General features: G+C 31.4%; 1 protein-coding gene across 6 annotated transcripts in view; it reads left to right on the top strand.

The window, feature by feature from the left end:
• The window catches only part of LOC127711471 (nucleoprotein TPR-like), a 66,157-nt gene that overhangs the window by 25,145 nt on the left and 21,799 nt on the right, over positions 1–19,213 (top strand). For all 6 annotated transcript variants that reach the window (XM_052217548.1, XM_052217573.1, XM_052217572.1 and 3 more), the window contains 20 exons: positions 1,733–1,799; positions 2,295–2,393; positions 4,508–4,602; positions 4,975–5,017; positions 5,258–5,355; positions 5,760–5,894; positions 6,411–6,485; positions 6,775–6,852; positions 7,184–7,294; positions 8,496–8,608; positions 8,961–9,108; positions 9,937–10,074; positions 11,206–11,390; positions 11,713–11,775; positions 14,136–14,177; positions 14,358–14,399; positions 15,956–15,997; positions 16,852–16,930; positions 17,773–18,033; positions 18,515–18,713. In XM_052217548.1, coding sequence (XP_052073508.1) covers positions 1,733–1,799; positions 2,295–2,393; positions 4,508–4,602; positions 4,975–5,017; positions 5,258–5,355; positions 5,760–5,894; positions 6,411–6,485; positions 6,775–6,852; positions 7,184–7,294; positions 8,496–8,608; positions 8,961–9,108; positions 9,937–10,074; positions 11,206–11,390; positions 11,713–11,775; positions 14,136–14,177; positions 14,358–14,399; positions 15,956–15,997; positions 16,852–16,930; positions 17,773–18,033; positions 18,515–18,713 — 2,113 coding nt within the window. The remainder of the gene's footprint in view (positions 1–1,732; positions 1,800–2,294; positions 2,394–4,507; positions 4,603–4,974; positions 5,018–5,257; positions 5,356–5,759; positions 5,895–6,410; positions 6,486–6,774; positions 6,853–7,183; positions 7,295–8,495; positions 8,609–8,960; positions 9,109–9,936; positions 10,075–11,205; positions 11,391–11,712; positions 11,776–14,135; positions 14,178–14,357; positions 14,400–15,955; positions 15,998–16,851; positions 16,931–17,772; positions 18,034–18,514; positions 18,714–19,213) is intronic.

Raw genomic sequence — 19,213 nt, 5'->3', positions numbered from 1 at the left:
TCGTCCTTGAACTTAAAGAAAATTCACTCAAATAATCAGTTTTCCGCACTTTTTTTTGTCATGCTTGAAGATATTGATTTGATGATTGATATATAGTTTTATCATGACAAGTTACAGATCAAGTTCAAATTTTGGTCCGGTCTAATGATTATGTGCAGAGTTATGGTCCTTGGGCTTAGAAAATTCACTCAAAAAATCAATTTTCCACATTTTTTTCATCATGCTTGAAGATATTGACTTGATATTTGTTATATAGTTTACACCATGACAAGTTATAGATCAAGTTAGCATTTTGTTCCAGTACAATGAATTTTTAAGCGGTAGTGGACTATGTATTGCCAGGTAATACTCACAGAATGCTTGTTAAAACTGATACTTCATAGACTCACTTTATCTCAAATATTAATGTTTTAAAATCAGATCAATTTTATACTTAATATATATTGGCAAAATTATAAGGTGAACATTTGGTGTTGGAAAAGAAGGGATATTGGGTTGAAATATGGAATTACTGATTGTATCGATGCAATGGTTTTATATGTAGCGAAGTAAATAATATCTTTTCAAATAATCACAGCAGATATTGCTTAACTCATGGATGATGCTTTTTGTCTCGCCTTGAAGGAGTCAAAAAGCGAGACATAGATATGCTGTTTCCGGCATCGGCGGCAGCGTCAACAATGTATTAGTTTATGATTAGGTCTAGTTTATGGTTGAACCACAAGTGGTAGGTCAATGATATTTTGTATGCAGTTGTATAGCATTGGCACATCTCATTTCCATGGAGATTATTTGGCCCTGCCCCCTCAGTCATGGTCTATTGACTTTGAAAGTTTTGCTTAGTTTACATGTATTAGTTTGTGATTAGGTCAGTTTATGGGGAACCACTAGTGGTAGGTCAATGATATTTGGTATGCAGTTGTATAAGCATTGGCATATCTCATTTCCATGGAGATTATTTGGCCCCGCCCCCTCAGTCATGGTCTATTGACTTTGAAACATTTGCTTAGTTTACATGTATTAGTTTGTGATTATATCAGTTTAAGATGAACTGCTAATGTTAAGTCAATGATATTTGGTATGCAAATTTATTGGCATTTGCAAGTCTTATTTCCATGGAGATTATAAAGCCCCACCCCCTCATCATGGTTCATTGACTTTGAAACTTTTACCTAGTTTACAAGTTAAGTTTTGTATTTAAGTTTGTTTAAAGGGAACGACTTATGATAAGTCAATGGTATTTGGTATGCTGTTGTATTAACACTGGCACATCTCATTTCCATGGAGATTGTTCAGCCATGTACCTTCAGTCATGGTTCATCGACTTTGAATATTTGCATAACTTACATATTAAAGTATTGCTATTTTAATTTCAACATTTGTATTATCAAAATTACAAAACGGCAAGACATATCTCTGTGATAACAGTTTATTTTTATGTTGAGGCACAAATAATTGATTTAAGTCAATGCATTCAAACTCAGATTTTTTTTTAATATGCCACAGCCGCGGCAGAGTGGGCATTAAGTGTTACACTTGTCAGTCTGTACGTCCGTATATACATGTACCATAATTAGTTTTCATTCTCTAACTTTAGTTTGCCTCAACCAAAAGTTTGAATTTGGGTGGCTCTAGTTATGTCTCTTTATAACATTATATGCAAGCTAGGGCATCATCTATGTTCCATGGACACGTTCTCCATTTATGTTCTTTTTGTGTTGCATATTTACAGACTATAGAATTGGAGTACAAATTGAAAACTGCTGAACAGACTTTAGCTAATCGTGGCACTGTAGCAGGTAAGAACATTGCTTAAAATGTTGTAGTTAATTTTCAATCATTTTTAGTACTGGATAAACTAGTTTTCTATGTTACCACCTTTATTCTAAAGATATTTCCTTTAATATAGCTGGAAAATAGTCACTTGTTTATTTTTGATTGTTAAATTTAATTTGTTTCATCCAAAGGTTTTCAAGTTTTTATTTATTATAAAGTTCAGTGTTTTTAAGACTTGGAGTGGCTTTTGCTGATCAAACTTTTTTAATCACAATTGGACTTTTGACTTTTACATATTGTTATTTCTGAGTAATGATTAACATGAAAGCTTAAGATAGTCAGTTGATCACTTAACACTTATAAAGTATAACACGAAAGAATACAGTCGTTTTTTCTTATGATATGATGAAAGTCAATGAATCAAATTCTATCATCCTGTAGTTTTATATTGCTGTGCCAAATCTAAATTGTTTAAGCTTTCCTTATTTTACAAGTCATTGAAGGCTTCTCTGTTTTAGGAGTACCTACAATACCAACATTAGAGTCAAGTACTGCAGACCAAGAAACTATTAAAGACCTTAAGTTAACTATTGAACAATGTAACCTGGAAATCAAAAGTATGTTCATACCCTTGTATTATACCTAAATATAAAAATAGAAGGCTGATATAATCAAACCAGCTTCTAAGTATGCAACCTGGGCTACTTAGGTATTTATATATCTGGAAATGCTTGAATAAAAATATTTGTTATCATTAAAAAAGAACAACAACAAAAAAACAGCTTTTGACTCAACCTGAACGAGAAAAAAAAAGAAAATGTAACAATAAAAGGTAACACAAAAAACAGTCAGGGGCATTACTTAAACAAGTTATTTTTTTTTAGTTACTTATATAGGTAATTTTTGTTTTTAAAAATTATTAAATTACTCAATAAAGTTATTTTAAATTTCAATAGAAGCATGACTAAATATAGTTTTTATGAATTTTTACATCATTTGAAATCATCAAAGAATTTGTTAAATTTGAGATGAGTATAGAGATAAAATGTTACATTAATAATAATGACAAAAATATTACTTGTATAAGTTATTTTATACATCTTTGAAAAAATTAGTAATTACAATTATTTATGGAACATATCGTCTTTTGGTGTGTATAAAACGCACTCATGCATAGTACACGACCCATTTTTCACCCTTGAAAATTGAGAAAAAAAGTTTCTTCTTATGCTTAACACGCAGGCACTTTCTGGAAAAATCCCAACTTGAAACTCAGTAAATTGCAGCCTTTGAAAAGTGATTTCTTTTTTTGGAGATACTTTAAACTCCAATCCTGGTTGATTACAGGTTAATGAAAATATTGTTGCAGAATAAATAATTTAGCAAACGATGTTTGATTCTTTATTGTTTCCACGGATTTGTTTGATTGAGAACAACAGGAAGTGTTAAATCAGGAAGTTGTTTAAATGCAAATCGCAGTCGGTATGGAATACGGAATCATTTCGAATATTCTTAAATACACAATGAATAAATAAATTGTAATATTTTAGTTGATAAATTAATGCTGAAATAAATATTAATCTCTGCTACTTTTATTTACTGTTTGTTGGTACTCATTGAATAGTTAAATCCGGATTATCACACTCTTATTGAATATCAATTAGGTAGTTTGTAAAGTTTACAAGATGGCATTGACATGTCTGCAATTTTGATTTGTATGAAGTGTTTTAAAAAATGTTACAAAGTAAAAACGTGTTTAAAATCATCACTTTATTCAACTTTACAACCATTAAAAGTCACATGACATGTGATCACCTGATACTACGAAAGTAAAAAAAAACAATTACGGTCGCTATCATCAAAAGGGTGTTCCATTGACAGAATTTTTCATCTATAATTTGGACATTATCAAATGCAACCTCTGGGCAGAAACGGAGATCACAAGAAAACGCAAAAAACAACTACTAAAGCATTTAAATGATTTTTATTTTGCATATAACATTACAAATCAGATAAAAGAAGGTACAAATATTCATGTAAAACATAACAACAATCATGCCTATGCTACGAAAATATTTTTCTCCAGACCACCTGGTTTCTGGGTCGTAATTCGACCTGAAAAATGTGTAAAGAACAGTGTAGCTATACATAATATGCACCCCCTTTTCAGAAATCATTCCCAGGGTAAAAACCTGCTTACTATACACACCTAAAGACGGTATGTAATTGTTTTGGGTTACAAATTATAAACAACTTTAAGTCTTACTGAAATCACAAGTTTCCATCTATTTATATCTGTCTAAGATTTTCAAGGTAAATGATATTTTAATAGTCCCAAAAGACCAATCTTTGACCCAGAAGTATCGATATGAAATATAAGTGCGTCAGACAGACAATTAGTGTTTCAGGAGGATTAAATTTTTCAATTCATGGGAAAAATAATCAGATGTCTGTGAAAATTTGTTAAAGCTAGTAAAATCTGTATGAATAGACACCTATAGAAATAATATTTACAAAAGTTACTTATATAAGTAATATTTAAAATAGCCTTGTTTTCAACATAACTTGTATAGGTAATTTTGAAAGATACTTGTTTAAGTAATGCCCCTGACTGAAAAAAAATAAAATAAATAAAAATTGTACAAATGTACAGAAATTTATTTTAAGCAAATCAGTATGACTATACTTTGTAAAGTTAAAAGGTTTTAAATTAATTGAATAATATTTGCAGACCTACAAGATCAGTTACAACATATCAAAGAGCAAAAAGAACAGTATAGGTCTATATCTGAAGGACTACAGAAAACTGTTGATGAACATTCGGATGTAAGTTTGTAGTTGACATCTTCCATTACACACATTGATCATTATCGATTTCTCAAAGCCAGACTCACTTTTGCATGCTTCATATTGGGTGTATGCAATGCTTATCAACAACTCTTGTTAAACCACTTAACTTTGCATAGATTGGTGTTCAGGATTTGAAGTTTTGAACATTCTTTTTTGTCTTGATTTGAAGGGTTTTTCTGGGTCACTATGGACTTTAATGGATTGTTGTATTAATCAAGGATTAGTGGAAAGACCCATTCCGATGAAGTCCCCAAATTTATAGACTTATCCTACTAGTTTGATAACCAAATAAGATTTTTGTGTAAAAACTTTCCAGATAATTATCTATATGTTATTAAATATTTCCAGGTTGCCAAAGAGTTTGAGCAAAGTCGGCAACAGATTATGGAAGGTATGTTTTTTCATGAAATGCCGTACACACATTAATTACTAAGTAAACGAAACTTTTTTCTCACAAAGTGTTTATAAATATGAAATCTAAATGACATAAAGAAAATATATATGACAATGTACAATGAAAGCAACTTTAATTCTTTTCTGAAAAACTGTCAAATTAAGATATTTTCAGTGTCTGTTTTCTAACTTTACTTAGTTGTCAAAGGTATTGCTATCTGTACGTTATACTTAACAGAGATGCAGAGGGCTAAACAGTTAGCAGAAAGATTACAAAAGGAAAAGCAACAATTAATGAATGAAAATATCAGATTGTCAGAGGACAGCCATACTCAGGTAGGCAACTATTTTATTTTCATCATAAAATATCACAGAAGAGTTTGTAACATTAATTTTGTTGGGAAAGTTTTTTTTTCAATTTTTTTTGGAGGAATAATTTTGTCTTAAATAAAATTCTAATGTTTTTAGGAGTTTTGAGGAATTTTTTTGTCAAACAAAATTCTAGTGTTATAAGAAGAATGTCATCTCTAAATCGTAGAAAAAATGTCCACATATGAAATGATAATCTTCAACCACTAAGGATAAATAAGATGATACATTTCTTTGTGTACCAACAATTGACATATGTATTTCTTTTCATGAACAAATATGTCACTGGGCGTAGTCCTCTCTCAACATTTAGTGAATAATTATACAGTTGTGAAAAGGAATTTCATTAATTATTGATATTTGTTGTCCAGAATGCAGACATCAGAAAGAAATTAGATGAGACACAAATTGAGTTACAGGAAGCCACTGAAAGAAGAGAAGTGGCAATTTGTAATGAGATGGTTGCTGTGGAAGAAAGTTCTGTACAGAGTAAATTAGCTGCTGAGGTGATTTATTATCCTAAAATGTTGATAAAATATTATCTCTTATCATTTAAAATATTACAAAAGAGAGAAAAGAACAGACATTTGAAGTCAAATTAACTTTTAATTGGTTAGCAGTGACATACCTAGCATACAGTTACAAGACTATTGGTTAACAGAAAAATCAAGGCAAACATTAAAAATCTTTAAAGTATTTTAAATATGAGAATGCAATGTTCCAATAGATTACTTTATAGCATTTTCTGTTGTGGTTTTGTACCATCCAGAAATTCACATATCAGACTGAGGGCTTTGGCTGTGAAATGATACTGTTATTATCAATGTATCTAATATTTGATAGTGGTCTTATATGACAGGTAAACAATGTTGGTATGAATTTATAATGAACTACAATAATATAAGTAGTTGATGTGGATTTTTATTATTGTATCATAACTTAGTACAGGGACCTGATATTTTAAGTACATATGACATTTGTAGTAACATGAAGTGTTTTTATAATAATTTGTTATTTTACAGACCCAGGATAAGTACCAGAGAGAGTTGATATTACATGCTGCTGATGTAGAAACTCTGACTGTGGTCAAAAGACAGGTATGAATCGTCATCAGTTTATCAATACGGAAATATCATAAATAATTATAATGAAACAGAATGTATTGTCATTATTACAAGTAGATTTGTATATGTCAATAACTATATGTTTCACTAGGAGTGAAGTCAGTTCATCTGTTCATATAATAACTTTTCAGAATGAAAATTAAACAAATTGAATATAGTTTTCGCTAATAAGTTTAAGAATCAATTCTTCACCTGATTATGCTTGATATATTTGTCATCTATAAATGTGAACTGTTTTATTTTTCACTGCACTATATTTAAGCTTGAAGAGTTTAATACCAGACTGGCTACAGAAAGAGATATCAGAATTCAAGCAGAAAGAAAATTGGAAGAACATTTGGTAATAAGAATTGATGTATTGTTATCAGAGCAGTATAGATATATTCACTTAATAAAAATGTAATGTTTCAACTTTATGGATTTTTAAAAAATTCTTGATACCTTGGAAATGCTCTTGAGAACGGAGAAACATTCACGAAAGAATTTTATTTTTCTCCTGTTTTATTCTGAATGAAATTTATATTTCCCTACATTTCTGACATCATTGTGCTATTAAAGATTTTTTATATCAGAAATGTACATATACATGGAAATGATTGAAATAAAGCTTTCTCAATTATGTTTTCTGAACATTGTTTTTCTAATGTATCTAAATGTAAACCTTTTTTCAGAGTTCATCATCAGAGAGGGAAGGATTGATGAAAGTAGAAATAGAAAGAATAGAACAAAGAAACAGAGAATTAGTTAACCAAAATAAACTGTTACATGAACAGATGGAAAAGGTAAAAACTAGGGCTGAATTACAGGGGATACTTGGTAAAATTCTTAGTGTTTCCCACCAAACGAGGTTCATTCAGTGTATGATATATGTTATTTAAACTACTTTTATTTGGTACAATTTTAACCTTGGTTGCAGGTTAATTTTTAACTTGTAGCTTAAAATACTTCTCATGGCTCGATGCAGTCAAAGCATTGACTTATTTAACATACCTTTAAAATAACTACTATTCCAGCAAAAATTATTACTAAGACTTATATAAGTTTCTATAAATAATAGAATATTTGCATAAATATAAATATTAAAAAAAATAAATCAATAAAACCTCAAGGAGTGATAAATGGAACAGGGACCCTCCTTGGCTTGTCAGACATATAGCGTAAACATCTTAATTAAATGTGTAAATATTAGAGCAATTCCATTTGGATCTTAGTCGCAGGTCAGAACACAAATTGCTCATTAAATAAGGGATATAAACCTGGTCTTGGTTAAAGGTTGAGATGATCACAGGTGGTATAGCTCTGGTAATCATAGGAACTAGAAATGATCATGTAAGGTTCCTGGAGGGCTGTGATCTGCCAAAATCATGTGGACTATAAAATTTTATAATAGTGCTTACCTCCACTACAGTATCTTAGAAACAATTGATTAGCTTAACTGAGGGACATTAGAAATCCTCTGAATAAGGGCATACTGATTCCAGTATTGTAAACACATGCATGGTGAATAACAACAAGAGATACGGCGCTAACTATGATGTACAAGTCAACAACAATCCAAAATTGGGACGGGAGAGTGACGATGCTTACCATTATTTCCCTGAAAGAAGATTAGCCCTGTTTACAATATATATACATAGCCATAATATAACAAGCAGGTGAGAAAGTTGGACAAAAAGTATAGACCAAACTTAAACTGGTCAAGCAGTGAGAACGAAGCCTGTTCCAACTATATTTTCCCTTAGTTAGAATATACATACAACATGTTCATGACAGCAATACCTTTAAAAAAAGAAAGTTCATGTGTAGAGTTCATTCATCCATCACAGCTGTATGAAATACCCAAGGCAAAAGGACATGAACGTGCTAAGAAAAATAGTGAAAGTAAACGACATGACTGAGTAACAAGAAAATCAAAAATAGAATACACACAAACCAACCATTCCTAACACTTAACCCTTATTAGTAACAATATGTTTGTTTTAGATGAGTAAAGAGATGTTGTCAGTCCAAGCAGCAGTTACAAGGAGAGAAAGTCTAAATACATCCTTTGGTGAAGAAACATCCAAGTCTTCTGAACAACTGTTAGAAGTTATAAAGTAGGCTATTTCAAAAATGATATTACTTTAAAAAAATAGAAATACTAATCAACTGAGGGAAAGTTAACAAGATGTTCATAAATTTTACCATCAATTTAGGTTTTGAGTGTTTGTTGATTTATAAAAATGATAAACTTGACAGATATTGTTGTGTTTAAGAAATGGTTTTGCTTTCAAATTGAGTTTAGAATCCATATAAAATGCATATGATTTTCATTTTGTTTTTAAAATATAAAAAATTCAAAGCTCAGCTTTCCAAATTTTCATATGACATATAGGAATTTAACATTTCACCATTATCTAGATAGAACAAGTCCATAATAGATATTTAATAATGTTGAGCTATTTCTAGGTTTCTGAGAAAGGAGAAGGACATAGCTGAATCAAGGTTAGATGTGGTACAAGCAGAAACAGCCAGAATTAAACAGAGAAATGAACTTCTACATAGAGAGATAGAGGACATTAATAAATTATTAGCAGAAGAGAGAGAACAATCACAGGTACAAATCAAAAGTTAAATTACAGATACAACTTAAACTATGGAATCATGGGTAAAAACTCACCAAAGATACCAGTAAAAACTGGAGGTTAAATCAAAGATACTTTCTAAACTGTGGAAGAAAAAGTAAATATTGAATTTTAAATCACAGATACAAAAAAACTAAATGTAACATCTATACACTCATTGGTAAAAACTAAATGTAACATCTATACACTCATTGGTAAAGACTAAATGTAACATCTATACACTCATTGGTAAAGACTAAATGTAACATCTATACACTCATTGGTAAAGACTAAATGTAACATCTATACACTCATTGGTAAAGACTAAATGTAACATCTATACACTCATTGGTAAAGACTAAATGTAACATCTATACACTCATTGCTAAAGACTAAATGTAACATCTACACACTCATTGGTAAAGACTAAATGTAACATCTACACACTCATTGGTAAAAACTAAATGTAACATCTATACACTCATTGGTAAAGATATACACTCATTGGTAAAGACTAAATGTAACATCTATACACTCATTGGTAAAGACTAAATGTAACATCTACACACTCATTGGTAAAGACTAAATGTAAAATTACAGATACCCTTTAAAAGTATATATATATATATATTAAACGTTGAAATGCACATATAATCAAATCGACTTTTTACAGTACATGAAATTTAAAAAAGAACATGGTCTTTAAAAGGGTTATTCGTGAAATGACAAGTGGCATTTTCAGAAAAGTAGTATAATTGGGGTATTTTTGATTTAGTTACCTCTTTAATTGAAATAATAGAGATTTATTAATTTTTTTACAGGCTAGTTTACAGACAGCAGCAAAGCATGCTGAGCTGATGAAGAAGGTGGAAAACTTGAATCTGCTGACAGATAGTAACAAACTATTGAGGGAAGAAAAGGATAAATTACAACAAGAAATGGAGACATTAGAGGCTAAGGTAGGGAAAGCATAAACTACAACAAGAAATGGAGACATTAGAGGCTAAGGTAGGGAAAGGATTAACTACAACAAGAAATGGAGACATTAGAGGCTAAGGTAGGGAAAGGATAAACTACAACAAGAAATGGAGACATAAGAGGCTAAGGTGGGGAAAGGATAAACTACAACAAGAAATGGAGACATTAGAGGCTAAGGTAGGGAAAGGATTAACTACAACAAGAAATGGAGACATTAGAGGCTAAGGTAGGGAAAGGGTTAACTACAACAAGAAATGGAGACATTAGAGGCTAAGGTAGGGAAAGGATAAACTACAACAAGAAATGGAGACATTAGAGGCTAAGGTAGGGAAAGGATAAACTACAACAAGAAATGGAGACATTAGAGGCTAAGGTAGGGAAAGGATAAACTACAACAAGAAATGGAGACATAAGAGGCTAAGGTAGGGAAAGGATTAACTACAACAAGAAATGGAGACATTAGAGGCTAAGGTAGGGAAAGGATAAACTACAACAAGAAATGGAGACATTAGAGGCTAAGGTAGGGAAAGGATAAACTACAACAAGAAATGGAGACCTTAGAGGCTAAGGTAGGGAAAGCATAAAACTACAACAAGAAATGGAGACATTAGAGGCTAAGGTAGGGAAAGCATAAACTACAACAAGAAATGGAGACATTAGAGGCTAAGGTAGGGAAAGGATTAACTACAACAAGAAATGGAGACATTAGAGGCTAAGGTAGGGAACATTGTTAAGTTGTGGGATGATATTGTCATATGGATTGGTAGGTAGAGTAATAGATTAAAACAACCAATTGAGACAAAAGTTGTGAAAACTTTTGCTATAGGGTGGATTTGCCAGATGGACTTTCCAAATCAGAGTAGGAAATTTTAAGGGATTTTACTATCATTTGAGGAATGAACTGCTTAAATCATGTTAAAAGTTTTTGAGATTTTCTTTTTTTGTGTTTTCAAGGTCATCTAGTTAAGAATTGTATTTCTATTTCTAAAAATTCCTTAATAAAGAAGAGAAAGTTAGTAAGAATTTGGTTATGGATACTTTGAAAGAAAATAAAACCAATACCAGATGATAATAAGAAATCATAAATGTACAGTTATAATATTTTATTTCAGGTGAATAAACTTGAAAGAGATATAAACCCAATGATGCAGACAATCAGAGATAAACAAGTTATCATAGATACTTTAGCAGCAGAGAAAAATGCTCTGAAAACAGAAGTGGATCGATGGAAGGCTAGAACTAGTCATCTTATAGAACAGTCTAATAAATCTGATCCAGAGGAGAAAAAGAGATTAATGTATGTTTACTAATTATTTAGACGTAACATGTGTACATACATGAAATGAAACAAGCTGTTAATAATGCAGGAATGCTACTTCAATTTTGCTGCCCTCAAAATAAAGACATTTCTTCTAGGACTTTGAAAAAAAATTTAAATCATGATGTCATTTTGTATTAAGTCCACTACATTTTCTCTACTGCAAAAATAAAAGGACAAAGTTTATGTGTGAAAATATTTATTTAGTAAGGTTTTTAAATGAAATATGTGTTTTTAGTTCAATTTCATTTGTAGACTTACTGACATAATTTGCAAATAGATCTGTTGATTTTTTTTTTAGACAGGAACGTGAAAACTTGAGAAAAGAATTATCTGGAATGACAGAAGAGACCCATAGACAAAAGTATGTACTTATCTGTATATTTCATAGAAATAAATATTGAATAGAAAAAAATACATGCTAAAGTACAAGTGGAATTTGCCAAAATAAACATTTTACAAGTGGATAGAATTTTTGGTTGAGGTTTGTTCAGTCCCTAAACTAGGAATTTCTTTACTGGCAAATTCATATTGCAAGTATTAAAAATTTCCATAAGTTCACCAGATATGTTCATCTTATGGAAAACAGAGTCAACTTTCCGATTATGGTTTTGTGGTCCCTTTTTGGGGTATTTATTTTTGAATTGACAGTGAGCACCACTGATATCAAATGAATGTTCAAAATCCAAATAATGTGCATTGCATTAATTTCAGCATCTTGTAATTTTGTACCACTTTTATTTAAAAAAAAAAAACCCACAAAAACCTAAAATATTCAATAAGGGCTTTTCCTGAAGGTTTATCTCATTAAAATTTGATGGGTGGTGGTTGTTTTAGACAGACGGCCTTAATAATAATTATATGAAATAATCCAATTAAAATTTTATGCATGGGTAGGTTAAATAAAAAGACCTCTCCCCCTACATTTATTTCTGGAAAAGACCTAATGTATATTTTACCAAAAATATGTTTTAGTTAAGCTTCAGTTTGAGAAAATATTTTCCCTTATTCTTAGCCAATTTATACCCTCGTTAAAAAACGGTTCATTATTTATGCATAATCAATCTGTGGTTCACTTGATCTCAGACAGTTCTTTATTGGTCAAATTTCATTTACAACATCAATTTTTTTCTTCTTCTGATTTAGCTGTTGTAACTTCATGAAATAAGGGGACCATTCCTGAAGAGTTCATATAGAGATAACAGATACTTTTTGAAGTTCATTGTAAAAGAAAGATAAAACTTGCCTACATAACAAGTAAAAACCATTAAACAGATTCCAACACTTTATTTCATGCAAAATGATATTTCTACTCTCAAGACAGTTAAATTTTAAATATTTAACTGATTCAAGAGGATAAATATTTGATCACACTCCATGCAGTGGCAGAATCATTATTTATAAAAGGATGATAAATTTTATTGGATTATCAATGTAAGGCTCATTTTGCATGAGGATGCTATTGGTTTTAAGTATGTTGACGTTAGCTTTACTGGGATATCGCATCAGAAGCAGGGCTTCCAAAAAATCTTTGAGCCAGCCGGACATTTTATGTCTTATCCCGATTTCAATCCCTTAAGACTTAGTAACAAAAGGCAATTATGGTTATCAGTTGGCCATCATATAACCAATGACTGACAATAAAAAAAAATTATATTAAACTTTACTTTGATATAAATTCGATGTTCTGACGTAAACTATTAAATTGACAGTTCAACATTTAGAGTGTGCAACATCAGTGTACTAATATCTGCCTTAGACTCTTTATTCATGCAAAATAACATTATCAAAAACTTTACTTTTGTTTTTGAAAAGCACATTTTCCTAATACCAGATGTTGACTTGAAAACAGTAAAACATGGACCAGAGATGGATACGTAAAATCCATGTGCGTTTACAAAGCACAATTGAGTTTAAGTAACTCTCTCCACGTAATTTCTTCAAGAAAACACTTGAAATGAATGCTAGATAAAGGTATCAATGATAATTTTAGCTTTTTTGAAGAATCGGGATGCATAATTAAATTTTCCACCTGTGCACATGCGCGCTAGTTCAAACAACATTCAAACAACGTGGTTCTGATGACCTTTTTAAATTTTTCATCAAATCATATTTATAAACGTATTTCTGATAATTTTAATATTTTTGAATAATGTAATTAGAGGTAAATCGCTGAAATGTAAGAAAATAACTTTGAATAGACTGATCAATGTCCGGTACAAAATAGTTTACCTGTCAACTGAACAGGTAAAGTTCAGCTGTCCGACAACTAGTTAACCTTGATTATAATGAGAAGGTATTAAAGTAGGGTTTGTTTTGATAGTACTTATTCATCATGTCACTTTTATGACCGGAAATGTCTGGCTGTTGGCAAAAGGTCGGGTCAAAAAGATCGCATAATCTTCCAATTTTTTGGGTGAATTATGTTAAATTGACCGTCTCTTAAGAAAGCATTGAAAAATAAAAGTAGATGTCCGTTTCATGCTTTTCCCAGACGGACAATGTCCGGACAATTTGAAAATGTCCGGAATATATGACTGTTTTGGAAGCCATGATCAGAAGATCAGGGGTTATTTTAATATCATTTTTACGGTAAGAACCCTGAAATATCCTAAATATGTTGAATCTTCATTAAAATTTAAAGAAAGCATAATTAAAGATATACAACCAATTCAAAAACTTAATCATGTATTACTAAATACACATTTATTTTTTTACTTTCAGAGCAGAGATTTCCAGAATAAATCAAAATTTACAAAATATGCAGTAAGTATGTTTCAAGGCAAATTGTGTTTTAAGAAAAAATAAGCTTGTATTATTTATTACACATATACATGCACACTCAAAATAAACAAGTGTTTTATTTCATTCTTTAAGTATTGGATCATAAGTTATTTTTTCTACCTTGAAGATTTTTCTAATATGTTTTTTTTCTTACATTTTCAGGACTGAGCTTTCTAAATCAAATCAGAATGTACTAAATGCACAGTAAGTATCACTATGTGAGATTTACATACAATAAATTTTTGGGGTATGATTGCCAAAATCACCATGTGAGATTCATATGGATTAATTAAGATTCTATAAGTTCAATTAATTTTTGATAACAAAAAAATATAATGCAAATAGATAGAACTTATTTAGCATTTTTTTTAAATTTAATTTACTGGACTTCTGTTTTTTAGTCTATTTTTCAGAGTCCCATTATGATAGATCAGTGATATTTTACAACTGCAATATTTTTGTATACATTTCAGTGTTGTTTTTTTTTTGGTTAATGATACACATTTCATGCTTACTTGAATATGAATTTATGCACTTTTTATCTCACCTGGCCCGAAGGGCCAAGTGAGCTTTTCTCATCACTTGGCGTCCGTCGTCGTCGTTAACTTTTTACATTTTGAACTTCTTCTAGAGAACCACTGAATGGAATGAAACCAAACATGGCATGAATGTTCCTTATGAGGTGCTGATCAAGTGTTGTTACTTTGAAGCCCATCCATCATCCAAGATGGCCGCCAGCGGGGGACTTAGTTTAACATAGGACCCTATGGGAAATACATACAAATGTCTTCTTTTAGAGAACCACTGAATGGAATTAATCCAAACATGACATGAATGTTCCTTATGAGGTGCTGACCAAGTGTTGTTACTTTGAAGGTGATCCATCATCCAAGATGGACGCCAGCGGGGGACTTAGTTTAACATAGGACCCTATGGGAAATACATACAAATGTCTTCTTTTAGAGAACCACTGAATGCAATGAAACCAAACATGGCATGAATGTTCTTTATGAGGTGCTGACCAAGTGTTGTTACTATGAAGCCGATCCATAATCTAAGATGGCCGCCAGCGGAGGACTTAGTTTAACATAGGACCCTATGAGAAATACATACAAATGTTTTCTTTTAGAGAACCATTTAATGGAATGAAACCAAACTTGGCATTCATGTTCCTTTTGAGGTGCTGACCAAGTGTTGTTAATTTGAAGCTGATCCTTCATCCACGATGGCCGCCAGATGGGGACAATGTTTAACAAAGAACCCTATGGACAATACATACAAATGTCTTCTTTTAGAGAACCACATACTGAATGGATTGAAACCAAACATGGCATGAATGTTCCTTATGAGGTGCTGACTAAGTTTTGTTACTTTGAAGCTGATCCTTCATCCATGATGGCTGCCAATGGGGGGACTTCCTTTAACATAAGACCCTATGGGAAATACATACAAATGCTTCTTCTAGAGGTGCACTGAATGGAATGAAACCAAAACATGGCATAAATGTTTCTTATGAGGTGCTGATGAAGTGTTGCTACTTTGTTGCTGATTTACTGTTCAAGATGGCCACCAGAATTTTTTATTAAATTACAGGACCAATATTAAACCAAATTTGGCCTCACTCATTATTAGGGTATCTGTTATGATTTTAATCTATTTTTACATGATTTCCAAAACCAAAGTAGAATCAGGTGAGTGACACAGGCTCTGGAGAGCCTCTAGTTTAAGTGTGCCATCATCTCTTGTATTGTATATTACAGGCAAGAAATCACCTCACTGAAGGTGGAAATAGAGAACTTCAAGTAAGCATTAATGTAAAAACATATTTAAATTACATTGCTGATTTGTATGAAGTGAAAACCAAGTGCATGTCCATATAACTGTACTTTGTATTTGTGGCAATGATACTCTAATTGGTGATAAATATATCAGGAAAAGTCTGAAACATAGCCATGCAAAATAGTTGGTGATTGATAGCAGTATTAGCTAGTTTGTATTTCTCGTCGGGTATGTTTGAATGCTTGTAAATTTAAATGTAATGTGAAAATAAGGAGAGCTGGTATGATTGCCAATGAGACAACTATCTGCTGGAGTTCAATTGATATGAAGGAAAGCAATTATAGGTTACGGTACAGCCCTCAACAATGAGCAAAATTCATACCATATAGTCAGCGATAAAAGGCCCTGAAATGACTGAATGTGAAACAATTCGAATGAAAAAACCAATGGCCTGATTTATGACAAAAGAATAGACAAAAAACAAATATGACCAACAGCAACAAACAACAACCACTGAATTACAGGCTCCAGACTTTAGACAGACACGTAAAGAATGTGGCAGGTTAATCATGTTTGTGAGCGTGCTAGCCTCCCCTTAACCTGGGACAGTGGTGTAACAACACAGTATAAGAATAACTGTAAAAATCTATTTGTAACCTTACAGCCTTCAACAAGGAGCATAATCCATACATTGCTAAGAAATTGTGACTAAAAAAGACAAAACTAAGTTTTACAAATATGAGATTTGACTTAAATTAAAGTATATTGGAATAAGTGTTATTGATAGAATTCCCTTTAAGTTACAAGTAAACTGCTTATCTTAATTTAATATTTTAAACTTTACATTGTTACGACTAATGATTTTTTTTCTTGTCAGAAAAAAATTACAAACAACAGAGCAAGATCTGCAGACCAAAACAAACGAGGACGACACTAAACAGAAAACAATAGTTCAGGTAAGTTAATGTGTTATAATCATGGTCACCAGTTTCATTGATATTGTACCCCAAGGGTGACTGGGGAATAGAAGTATGGTCACTTTTGGTCTTCTTCTGACCGCAGTAAAACCCTTGTCAAAGTTTGGCTATCGTTTGGTTGTGGGAATGAATAAATATGCAGCCAAGTTGGGTCAGAATGAGGACATTAATCAGATGGAGTGCCACGCTTTTTGGATGCTAAGAAACCTTGCAACAACTCTTCGGGTGACCTGTTTCAAAGATACTTTCTGTCCCTATCCTGTATACCCTCATTTCAATGGCAGTTTATATTACCTGCCATTCATCCCAGTTGACCCCCAATACTTTAAGAATGACCTTGACATACAGCTTTAAACAAGTCTCATTCTAAAATATAGCTTGTCTAATTTTATAGGCGTGCAGATTTTCACCTAATTTTAGTTTATGAAGTTGCATGATGACAAATAATCAAGTATACATTTTCGAATGGCTGACTTACTCTTGGTGTTTTATTTTGTACATGCATAATGATGGGTTTCTGGTTTCTTTACATTTTTCATTTCAGTTAATCTAATTTTTACAGAAGTTTAACCCTTAGACATTAATTCTTTTTTAAAGTTTGCTACTTATTTTTTGTTTGTATATTGGCCATTGGTTTTGTACTTATTTTTGGAAATGTATTTATGATTGATTGATTGTTGGTTGCTTAACGTCCTAAAAAAATAAAATATATTTATGAGTTAATGTTTTGTTCTGGTTAAGGCAATGATGGTTTTTGCTGTCATCCTGTTTGATAATTTGTATTTTTGCATGTCATGACATAGTATGATTTTATGATATAGTTGAAAAAGATTGGAAGAAAGTACAAGGAACAGACAGAAATTATAAGTAAAGAAATGGAGGATTTAAGACAGAAACTGGCATCCCAGGAGGAACAACAACCAAGTGCAGCAGCTATAGAACAGGCTACCAGCTCTATCAGAGAACAACTGGCTAATACAGAGAAAGAGAGAGATGAACTCAAAGTGAAAGTAGAACAGAGTGAAAATGAAAGTAAACAGATCAGAGAACAGGAAATGAAAATTAGGGAGAAAGTACAAGAGGTTTGTTACTTGTTTTAAGAAGTCAGAGGACAGATTAATTAAGGTCGAGTTACAATTAAAAAGGTGTTCAACAGTTTTGCATATTTACCTTTGACCCGAAAAAAATAAAAAGAATTCATATTTTTCTGTTGCTGTCGGTAATCCTTCAGTTATTTTGCACTATTTACACACAATTTTTCAGGCAACAAAATTTTTATCATTAAGGAAGAAAACAAAATTGCATCTAATCATGTTAAAAAATTCAACACTTTAATGAATTATTTGATTTCAGTTTTCAGTTAAAGTCTTAACATATTTTAGTTGTATTCAAAACCTTTCCAAAAGTATGTGGCATTGTCAAGTTACTGAACCCTGGCATTAAGACGAGTGACAGTAATCAAATTTTGACTTTTAGACTATTTGTGTACCTGAATATGAAATTTGTAATAATTGTATTTTTGATTGTAAGACTTCTATTTTAATTGTCATAATTTCTACAAAGGAACTTAATCAGTTAAAGACTGATCATGCTAAAGTGAAAGAAGAAAAAGATGATCATGAGAGAAAGGTAACCCAGTCAAAACAAGTACTTTTAACAGCAAGGAAAAAGATTGGTTCACAGAATGAAGAAATTCAAAATCAAAATGCTGAACTGGAAAAATTACGACAGAGAATAAAATCTGAGGAAGAAAGCTCAAATGGTAATTACAAAATTCTGTTTTACAGTGTATAAGATTCTTTTAATGTGTTTCTTAAGTGAGATGCAAATTATTTATCTTTGGATCCAAAATCCTTGGTTATTTTAGAAATAATTCATGTGGGCTTGAATTTATTGTGATTTTACCACGGGTTGGCCCTTTATGCTAAATATTTTACCTCGAGCGATAGTGAGGGGTAAAATATCAGCATAAAGGGCCAACCTGTGGTAAAATCAATATAATTTCAAACCCCCATAAATTATTTCTATCCTAATAGGGCATAGACAGCAATTATTTTGGATTGAAGCGCTCTAGGTGAAGAGAAATGTTTGCTGTTCTCGTAATTGAACACACTATTAATATTAACGTAAAAGGCAAAGAAAACTGAATTCGTGACATCCTTAAACTATATACAATAACATTAATTATAACAATAATAAAAAGGTTTGGATGAGGTTAATTGATTATCTTACTTTTATTTTAAAAAATGGGCTTCCAACAAA

The sequence above is a fragment of the Mytilus californianus genome, unplaced genomic scaffold, assembly GCF_021869535.1.
Source record: "Mytilus californianus isolate M0D057914Y unplaced genomic scaffold, xbMytCali1.0.p SCAF_1, whole genome shotgun sequence".
NCBI classification, from domain to species: Eukaryota; Metazoa; Mollusca; class Bivalvia; order Mytilida; family Mytilidae; genus Mytilus; species Mytilus californianus.
This window is presented reverse-complemented; position numbering and strand designations above follow the sequence as displayed.